General features: G+C 38.2%; 1 protein-coding gene across 6 annotated transcripts in view; it reads right to left on the minus strand.

Moving 5' to 3' along the window:
• S100pbp (S100P binding protein) overlaps positions 1-10,720 on the minus strand; it is a 31,483-nt gene that overhangs the window by 15,613 nt on the left and 5,150 nt on the right. For 3 of the 6 annotated variants that reach the window (XR_001175218.1, XM_013020530.1, XM_013020527.1), the window contains exons 2-5: positions 8,363-8,479; positions 7,262-8,058; positions 5,255-5,355; positions 3,550-3,653 (exon numbers count right to left, since the gene is read on the minus strand). Coding sequence is in view for 5 of the 6 variants with exons in the window: in XM_013020530.1 (XP_012875984.1) it covers positions 3,550-3,653; positions 5,255-5,355; positions 7,262-8,056 (1,000 nt within the window). In the remaining variant the exon portion in view is untranslated. The remainder of the gene's footprint in view (positions 1-3,549; positions 3,654-5,254; positions 5,356-7,261; positions 8,059-8,362; positions 8,480-10,720) is intronic. The other 3 variants (XM_013020531.1, XM_013020529.1, XM_013020528.1) reach the window with 2 other exon arrangements.

A 10,720-nucleotide genomic window follows, 5' to 3' on the forward strand; every position in this document is an offset into this window, starting at 1 on the left:
TGTGGCTCAAGCGCTAGAGCGCTAGCCTTGAGCTGAAGAGCTGAGGGACAGTGCCCAGGCCCAGAGTTCAGGCCCCATGACCGGACCCAAAAAAAAAAAAACAAAAAAAAAAAATCACCCCACCGAAGACTATGCTAATTGTATAGTGGGGGAAATGGGCCTTACAATTTAAAGTTATGGCAGTACACCTTAACAAATTATCATACTGGTGAAGTAACTTGTCATTTTCTAGCACATGTGATTCCCAATTTGGTATAGAATGAATAACAAAAGCTTTAAAGAACTATTCTTGACCATAATGCTTAATCTGAATCTAACCTTGCTTATAGATTCAATTTTTAAAGATACATAGAGAATGGAAGAATAAGTCAAAAACACCAAGGAAACAATCAGAATATTGAACTATTTACAAAACAAGTGACCTAGATTGTAAGAAATTAGGGGGAGAATGAATAAACACATAAACTCTAATTAGAATCTATTTGAACAAGTTAAAAAAGGTATTTTAAAATAACTGGAAACTGGGATATACAATATAAGATGCTTTTCAAAATTGTGATTAAAGACATAAATTATCAGTAATCATAAACATTTAACCTTATTCAAATGAAATGTTAAAATCATTCATTGATATTGGTGGCAATAAACATTAATACAGATTTTTTTGGCCAAGTATCAAAAGTTTTTGAGGAAGCCGGGGGCCAGTGGCTCACACCTGTAATCCTAGCTAGTTAGGAGGCTGATATCTGAGGATCATGGTTCAAAGTCAGCACAGGCAGGAAAGTCTGTGAGACTCTTCTCTCCAATAAAACCACCAGAAAACCAGAAGTGGTGCTGTGGCTCAAATGTAGTGTGCTTGCCTTGAGCTGAATAGCTGAGGGGCAGCGCCCAGGCCCAGAGTTCAAGCCCCATGACTGACCACCACTTCTGGCTTTTTTCTTTCTGCTTATGTGGTGCTGAGGAATCGAACCCAGGGCCTCATGCATGCAAGGCAAGCGCTCTACCACTGAGCCACCTTCCCAGCCCTAACCAAAATTTTTAAAAAAGTTTTTGAGGGTTTTTTGTTTGTTTGTTTTGTGCTAGGGCTTCAACTCAGGGCCTGAGCACTGTCTCTTAGCCTCTTCACTCAAGGCTGGGCTCTACCCACTTGAGCCATACCTCCTCCTAGCTACTGAAGGCAAGAATGCTTGGACTTTCCTTCCCCTTCAAACCTCAGATCTTAAAATCTCAACCTATTGAGTTCTAATAAGTAACTTTTCTGTAAAATTCTGCCACATAAGAAAGATAATTAACAAAATATTAATTTTTTTACTTCTAGATTTGACAGATCAGATTGAAGCATAATTTTTCTTTTGTGTGTGTATCAGTTGTGGGGCTTGAACACTGGGCCTGGGCACTATCCCTTAGCTCTTCAGCTCAAGGCAAGTACACTACCATTTGAGCCACAGCACCACTTCCAGTTTTCTAGTGGTTTTATTGGAGATAAGAGTCTCATGGACTCCTGCCTGGGCTGGCTTTGAACCATGATCCTCAGATATCAGCCTCCTAAATAGCTAGGATTACAGGTGTTACTGGCACCCAGCATAATTTTAATTCTTTAAAAATTTTTAATTTTTTGTTGTCGGAGAATTCTTTCTTCCTTTCTTTCTTTGGTCAGTTGTGAGGCTTGAACTCGGGCCTAGGTGTTATCCCCTCAGCTCTTCAGCTCAAAGTTAATGCTCTACACTTGAGCCACAGCATTACTTTTGGTTTTCTGGTGGTTAATTAAAAATAAGAGTCTCAAGGACTTTCCTGCCCGAACTGGTTTTGAACTGTGATCCTCAGATCTCAGCCTCCTGAGTAGCTAGGATTACAGGGTTGAGCCACCCATACCCAGCTTTTGGAGAACTATTTCTATTAACCAAAACAAATAAATAAGTAAATGAGAGAGTAATTTTTTTATAAGCTTAGAAGACAGAAACTAGCAACTACTACCAGAAGTCCAAGTTGGCTTCAATGTAAGGAATAACTTTCCAATAATTTGAATTTTTAAAGCAATAAATAGCTCCCACATGGCAATGAGTTTTACCTTATTAAAACTCTAAGCCAATGTCGAATGATCACATGGTCTCAGCCTCCTGAGTAGCTAGTATTGTAAGTGTGAGCCACAGGTGCTTGGCTCTACAAGTAAGTTTTTAACTAGTCAAAGTCATTTAACAAGTAAGTATGAAGATCTGAACTAAGAAGTTAGCTCTACACTAGACTTTATTTTCCCCACTACTAGTCTGCTGCCTTTCCACTGTATGTTTAGTGTTCCTGAATACATATAGGATATAGACTGTTATGGTAATATTCAAAGACTGGATGAAAAGATGCTAAAATGTGTGCAACTGCTCTTTGCCATTGAACTTTTCCTTCAATGCCTCAGACAAGAAAAAAATATGTAACTAGGATCAGTGTCAACTGTCTAGAATATAAAGGAAGGAAAGTCACCTCAGAGAAAGAAAAGCAATGACCAGGCCTTTCCCACAGAGCTTGATTAAATCTGGCCCTCAACTATGAGGGTTAGAGGTTATCTCTACTTCCAGAAGGCCTAAAATACAGCACAAACCAAAAATATCCCACAAGCTGGATATTGGTAGCTTACATATATCCTAGTTACTCAGGAGGCTGATATGAGGATTGAAGTTCAAAGCCAGCTGGGGCAGACAACTTTGTGAGACTCTTATCTCCAATTAACCACCAGAAAACCAGAAGTGGTGCTGTGGCCCAAAGTGGTACAGAACTAGCTTTGAGTAAAAAGTTCAAACACATTACCCAGGCCCTGAGTTCAAGCCCCAGGATCAGTACCAAAAGAAAAAAAAAAAAATCTTCTGATTTATGTCTCTTAGACCTTTCACTTAGAGCCTTATAAAATAAAAGCTACTAATTAAGGACTTTTTCAAAAGAAAAGAGGGGTCTTCTCTACAAAACGACTGAAAATTCTCCTAAAACTGTCCCTAGTAATTTACATCAGATCTTAAGGGTAACTAAACTCAAAATTTTTTCTGTAGAACTTATTTTTCTGATCCATCTTCTCCTTTTACCAACACATAAGGATTTCTTCCTGTTTCCTACTGTGCTTTAAATGTAATTCTTTTGAGGAAATAGTAGAATTGGTAGATGTCTGAACTACTACACACCTTAACCACCAGGAAGCCACTCTTCATTTGCAGTATGGGGGTGAATTTGCTTGACCCTTCCCTAATACTGTTTAAGCCCAAAGCACTCTGAATAACTATCTGGTTAGACAAAGTAAATCTTTGGGTAAGGAAGTTATCTTCCTGTACCAAGTTAAGAAAATTCAAACCAATGATAGTAACATATACTGGTAATCTCAGCACTTGGGAGTCTAAGGCAGGAAAATCATGAGTTTAAGGACAACCTGGACTAAATAGTGAAAATCTGTTTCAAAGAAAAACAAACAAAAAAGAAAAAGAAAACTCAAAATAATTTCCCAGTTTGAGTTACACTCGAAAGAAAAAAAGTCCCATCATATGTTTGATTACAATTCTTTGTTCACCATTTTACCTTGATTGGAGTCCCCTGGGTCTTCTATATGTGCAATGACTCTGCTGAGATAAATTTCCTTCTGCTTTTCTAGATCAGATTGTGAAAATGTCGAAACACTAGACCTGAACAAAGCAAATTGGAAGGAAGAAAAATAGTCTATTAGAACCATGATTATAGTATTTTATAAAGAGAAATCACACACTGATGAATGGTTTGAACAACCAACTTTCAGAGGCAAAGATCTAGCAACAGAAGACAGGGTTAGTCATATAACATTGAGAAGTAAAAGGAAGAGGAAAATTAGATACAAACTCTTGCTACTAAAGTTTAGGAAGGTAAAAATTACCTAGACTCTAAAGAAAGAAAGCATTTGTTAAGTAATTCAAGGTTAGTCAGGAAATAGCTAACTTCATAGAGCCTCAGAAAAGTTGAATGAAGACTGAAAAGAACCAGCTAAGTCTGGCAATTTAGTACAATGGTGACCTTAGCAAGAGTACTTTCTTTTTTTTATTTTTAATATATTTTTATTGTGAAAATATTGTACAGAGGGGTTACAATTATGTGGGTAAGATAATGAGCACATTTCTTATCAAGCATTGTAGCAAGAGCACTTTCTTGTCCTTTCTCATACTAATACACTACACTAAAGAGTGAGTGGATGAGAATATTGAGACAGTATGTTTACTATTGTTCCAACTGGCCTTGCTAGTGTTCTTTTGGTACAATTTTGATTATAAGAAATTCACAGCTGGCTGCTGGTGGCTCACACCTGTAATCCTAGCTAATCAGGAGACTGAGATTTGAGGATAGCAGTTTAAAGCCAGCCTAGGAAGGAAAGTTCTGTGAGATTCTTATATCTCCAATTAACCACCAGAAAACCAGAAGTGGGACTGTGGCTCAAGAAAGAGTTCAGGGACAGTACTTGCAGGCCCTGAGTTAAAAGCTTCACAACAGAAAGAAAGAAAGAAAGAAAGAAAGAAAAAAAAGAAGGAAGGAAGGAAAGAAAAGAAAGAAATTCACAAGGTTTCCCCTTAAGTAGGCTAACAAAACAATAAAAAAAAACAGACAATAAGACTGGAGTGGTAGTCAAAAAGAACTAGCATTAGTTTTTAAAGAATATATAATAAGTGTGTATTTTTTAAAGTATTTCACTACTGTTAAGAAAATGGATCTGATTCCATCTAAAATATAGCTTTTCTAATACATTCAATGAAAAGGCCTATGTACAGACACTGCCATCTCCTGGCCACAAGAAAATAAACTGAAAAGAGAATCCAAATTTGCAATCCCTAACTAGGATTTTTTCCCCCATTGAATGCAAGTAGGGACAGATGACTCAATGGCTTTCTACACAATTCTATATTTTGTTAAAATTATTCTGACCTCCTATCATATAAGCAATCAGGATTCTCTATACACAGGATGATAAATCTTGTATTTATATAATGTTTGCTTACACTAACAGGATTTCTACTTTCCTAATAACTTGTGAAGGAGCAGAGAAGTCATCACTAGTATTATTTTACTGATATGGAAACTGAGGTCTAAAGTAAAAGATTAGACTTGCCCAAGATCACACACAAGTAGATAGTGCCAAAACTTCAGGTTTATTCCCTATGTAGGTTTTTATTTCCCCCTCCATACTAATGGGACACTGGAGAGGGGATAAAAGGAAATTAAAAGGGAATTACCAGAAACCAGAATCATTACACTGTTACATTACCTAGTTTTGGTTTGTAGAACAGGAATGACTTTGCCTAGTACTCTTCTGTCGCTTCTCTCACGAGCTTTCATCTCCCCAGAATCCCTGTCATGAATATTCTGCTTTTTCCACAAAAGAAGAAATGCAAAAGGAAAGATGGTTCTTAGGCATAAGTACTTATGTCAGTTTACAATATCTAACTGAAAGCATCATCATTTATGAAAATATTTTCAAAGGCTACAAGCATGTATCTTTGAACACTACTCTGTGAACCACACACTATGGTAGTACTTTAAGTGAAATAGCAATTATAACCTTAAAAACAAAAGAAAAAGAAGGAAAGAAAGGAAAGGGGAGGGGAGGAAAAAGGAAGATAGATGGACATATGGAAGAGTGGTTGGATGGATGGATGGATGGAAGGTGCCAGCTCACACCTATAATCCTAGCTACTCAGGAGGACTAGCTCTGAGGATCATGGTTTGAAGCCAGTCCTGACAAGAAAAAGTCTCTTATTTCCAATTAACCACCAAAATGCTAGATATGGAGCTGGAGCTGTAGTGGCAGAGAGCTCAAGGGACAGTACCCAGCCTTGAATTCAAGCCCCAGGAGTTGCCTGGGCATGTGCAAACACACAGAGAAAGAAAGAAGAAAAAAGAAAGAGGAAGAGAGGAAGGAAGGAAGGAAGGGAGGGAAGGAAGGAAAGTGAGCACTTGAGAAAAAGAGAGAGAGAGAAAGAGAGAGGGAGGGAGGGTGGGAGGGAGAAGACTTTAAACTAGAAATTATTTTACACTTATATAGCAGGTAGGGATGGCTCAAAAACAGTTTGAGCTGGGCGCCATAGCTTACACCTGTAAACCTAGCTACTCAGGAGTCTGAGCTTTAAGGATCGCAGTTCAAAGCCAAGCCAGGCAGGAAAGTCCATGACTCTTATCTCCAATTAATAACCAGAAAACTAGAAGTGGTTCTGTGGCTCCAAGTGGTAGACAATGAAAAAGCTCAGGGACAGTGCCCAGGCCCTTAGTTCAAGCCCCAGGACTGACCAAAAAAAAAAAAATTGGATGGGGTTGGAGATACTGGGCTCAGTTGATAGAACATCATCCAAAGAGTAAAGTGTCAGGTATTGAGTTCCAGTCCTGTCTTGTAACAACAAAAAAATAGTTTGCTCAGTGATAAGCCACTTGCCTAGAACTAAAAATAAATTAATTAATTAAAAAGGCAAATTTCCTATGATTTTTTCCCCCATTTTTTTGTGATTGACTCAGACTTGGTACTACATATCAAATAAGCATGGTAACTAAAGATTAAGACTTAGGCTAGAACCGCTCCCCTCCCCCCCCAAAAAAAATCAACAAACAAAATCATCATCTTAGTAATTATCCAATAAATGATAATTTATGATGAATCAGGTACTGTGGATATATTATTTCATTAGTCATTATGCTGCCAAACATTTATTTCAATTTATAGATGGACTGAACCAGTGACAGAGCACAAACTTAGCATATATTAAGGTCCTGGGTTTAATCCCATTACAAAAAATATATATTTTTTTTGGTCGGCCATCGGGCTTGAACTCTGGGCTTGGGCGCTGTCCCTGAGCTCTTCAGCTCAAGGTGAGCACTCAATGCTTGAGCCACAGCGCCACTTCCGGTTTTCTAGTAGTTTATTGGAGATAAGAGTCTAACGAACTTTCCTGCCCAGGCTGGCTTGGAACCACAAGCCTCAGATCTCAGCCTCCTGCATAGCTAGGATTACAGGCATGAGCCACCGGCGCTTGGCTACAAAAAATAAATTTGGGGGAACATAGAAGCTAAATAATTAGCCACAGGTAATAGTACTAGATCAGTCCAAATCCTAACTTATCTGAATACAAAGTGTTGCTAGACTGTAACAAAAGTACCACTGTGGGACATGATTACTCTTGTAGGTGGAAATGTGCAGAGACACCAATATAAAGGAATTCTTCTGTACAGCTTCTAAACAAAAACAATTTCATTTTTCTCTTCATCTTGAAAAAAACATACTTACTCTGTTTGAAGAACTGGAAACTGAATTTCTCACTTCAGAACTTGATTTATGTGATCCATTTTTCCAGGATGATCCTGTATTAGCTGTCTCTAAATGGTCTGAGATCTGAGGCAATTCAGGAGTAGATTTCTTGCTGCCAGGTGTATTTTTCTCAGATATAGTCTGTTGCAGGTTATTGTTTGAAGAAGAGAGCAAGGACCCATCCACGGTGGGATTGAGGTTGCTCCCTTCAGATTCAGTATGAAGTTTGCTCTCATTTGGACTAAGATCATCATCTTCTCTCATCTGTTCCTCAAGGGAGGAGGATTTTTCAGTATCCTTGGATGAATCAGTCTTATCTTTATCAAGTACAGGATCACAAACTGTTGGATTAAATGGTGCAACAGTTACTTTTACGAAATTTTTTTCAAGTACAGAGTTTCTGTCTAATGGTTTTGTAGAATTTGGTCCATGACCAAGTGATGTACTTAGCTGAGGTAGTTTGAAGAAGCCAGAGGTCTCAGCTATTGGTACCAAGCTATACGATGAATTTTTTTCTTGGGAATTATGGCGTAGACTCTGACTCCCTCTTCCTCTGTTTTCATCATGCCCATCATCACCATCATCCTTTAAGAGCACCTCAATCTCTTCCTCAGTGAAACTGAAATGGCCATCATCTTCTTCTCCATCAGATAACTCTAACAAAGAGTCATCTAATCCATCCTCATCCAAGGAACCCCAAGAAAATGGGGCATTGTCTTTAGGCAAAAAAGAGGTTCCAGAAGACTGTTCAGAGGGCACGAGTGAGCACGTCATATCTGGAGAAATAATAGGAAGTTTCACCAAGGAATGAGAAAAAAGCCTTAAACCAACTCTAATCCACTATATATGAAAATAGTATTCCAATATTTAAAATTCCTTGCATTGTAACTTGTAACATAGGAACCCAGGTGCTGAGTTCAAGCCCCAGGACCGGTACACACAAAATAATAATAATGCAAACAAAAAAAATATATAGGGGTATGTAAAATATTTGTAGAAATTCAGTATACACTTGAAAAAAAACAAAGATATTTAAATTTTTTTAAAAAAGGAATACAAGAAGATACATGTCTTCCATACTTTATGGAGCTGTTGGAGCGATATCTGCCTTTGCCACGAGACCAAATGGAAGAGAGTTTCAACTCCTTCTGGCTGTTCCTTTCAGAAGACTTGTCAAAATGATTGACTCCCACCTTCCTGCAGGCACAAAGAAAATTAAAGGATCTTCACATCACTTTCAACTCTGCTAATTACAAAGTCGACTATATTATGCTTCAAGGTGCTCCATTTATTAATTTTGATCTTGATTTTTTTAAATACCTGAAAGTTGAGGGTTTTTTTTTTCTTCAGCCAAGAACACCAAAGAAAAACCTTTAGAGGAACAAAATTATACAACTTGGAACTAGTTTTGTTCCCTCCAACAACTTGCAATTTCTAGATTATCATTTGCTTTATTTAGTAGGATGAATACTGGCTTGGGAGTCCAAACATGTATGCTATGGTACTGGTTCTGTCACAAGCTCTATGTGCCAGCCACTGTCAATCATTTTGATTTGTTTCCTCATTTATGAAATTGAAAGAGACTAAACAATGTTGAAGATTCCATCAAAATCTAAAACTTGATCATTACAATACCAAAACCCCTGCTTTTCAATATACATAAAGCAGGAAACATTTATAAAGCTATAAACACAAAACCAGTTAATATTATAACCTGCAGGGAAATGAATTAGGTGAAAGGAAGAATTTTGTCAGAGCTCTGTCCCTGAGCTTCTTTTGCTCAAGACTAGCATTCTACGACTTGAGTCACAGTTCCACTTCTGATTTCATTGGAGATAAGGATCTCACAGACTTTCCTGATGTTTGACTATATTGACTAGGGTGGCCTCAAACTTGAGATCCCAGCTGGCTAGCTTCTAACCATGATCCTCAGATTTTAGCCTCCTGAAGATTACAAGCATGAGCCACTGGCATGCAGCTTCTTAAAGCTTTTTTACTACAAAATTTTCTCTACTCTTCTACTCTCCATACCACATCTAGAGTTTTAGCTTCAGTTTACTGGTACATTCAGAAAATGTTTTCCGAGCTAGAATCATTACATAGTATTGAGCTATAAGACATCTCTATATGATTTCCAAGAAATGAAGCTATATATAATCCCTCATGGAATATATCATGTTAGAGGAAAGAATAAAGCTACAATGTAAAACAATATAAAAGGGTGTGGACAATGAAGTACAAAGGAAATGAAAGCTGAGTGCCTGTGGCTCACGCCTGTAATCCTAGCTACTCAGGAGGCTGAGATCTGAGGATCATGGTTCAAAGCTAGCCTAGGCAGGAAACTTCATGAGACTCTCATCTCCAATAAACCAGTAGAAAACTGGATGTGGCACTGTGGCTCAAGCAGTAGAGCACTCACCTTGAGCTGAAGAGCTGAGGGACAGCACCCAAGCCCAGAATTCAAGCTCCACGACTGACAAAAAAAAAAAAAAAAATGAAGTAGAAAGAGGAGATATAACAGAAATTTACAATTAAAAAGGACCTACTTATCTTAGAAATGTGCTGTGCATAAAGAAATATTAAGTGGCTACAATAAATCAGATGAGATACACTTTACATCTCCAACCACTCAATACAACTCTATAAAATTGAACTTATCAAAGAGAAAACAAGTTTTCTGATACATTTAAGTTTACAGCCACTAATATTATTTATTTACCAGTGCTCCAGCAATTGGGGGTAGAAGAAGGTAGCTTGGTAGTATAGGACATGTTTAGAATGGCTGAGACCCAAAAAAATAAAAATAGCCAGGTGCTGGTGGCTCATGACTGTAATCCTAACTACTTAAGAGGCTGAGATCTGAGGATCATTGTTCAAAGCCATCTGAGGTAGGAAAGTCTGTGAGACTGTAATCTCCAATTAACCACCAGAAAACTGGAAGTGGCACTGTGGCTCAAAGTGGTATAACACTAGCCTTGAGCAAAAGAGCTCAAAGACAACCCCTAAGCCCTAAGTTCAAGCCCCAGGACCAACAAAAGAGAAAAACAAATGCTGACTTGCAGACACAGCCAAGGCCTCCATGAAGAATTATAATTTTGTGACCATCACTCAGCCCCCAAAACTATTAATCCATAGCCAATCTTTTGCCCCACTTACTTCCCCCTTTACCATATTATTTTAAATACCAGGAATCATATCACTGTATCTGTAAACAAGAATTACTTATCATAAAATACAATGGGCACCAGTAACACACACCTGTAATCCGACCTACTCAGGAGACTGAGGTCTTCTCTGCCCAGGCAGAAAAGTTTTTGAGATTCTTTTTTTTCTTTTTTTTTGGGGAGGGGGGAGGTCCAGTCGTGGGGCCTGAACTCTGGGCCTGAGCTTTGTCCATCGCTCTTCAGCTCAAGGCTAGTGCTCTACCACTTGAGCCAC

The sequence above is a fragment of the Dipodomys ordii genome, unplaced genomic scaffold, assembly GCF_000151885.1.
Source record: "Dipodomys ordii isolate 6190 unplaced genomic scaffold, Dord_2.0 Scaffold51, whole genome shotgun sequence".
Taxonomy (NCBI): Eukaryota; Metazoa; Chordata; class Mammalia; order Rodentia; family Heteromyidae; genus Dipodomys; species Dipodomys ordii.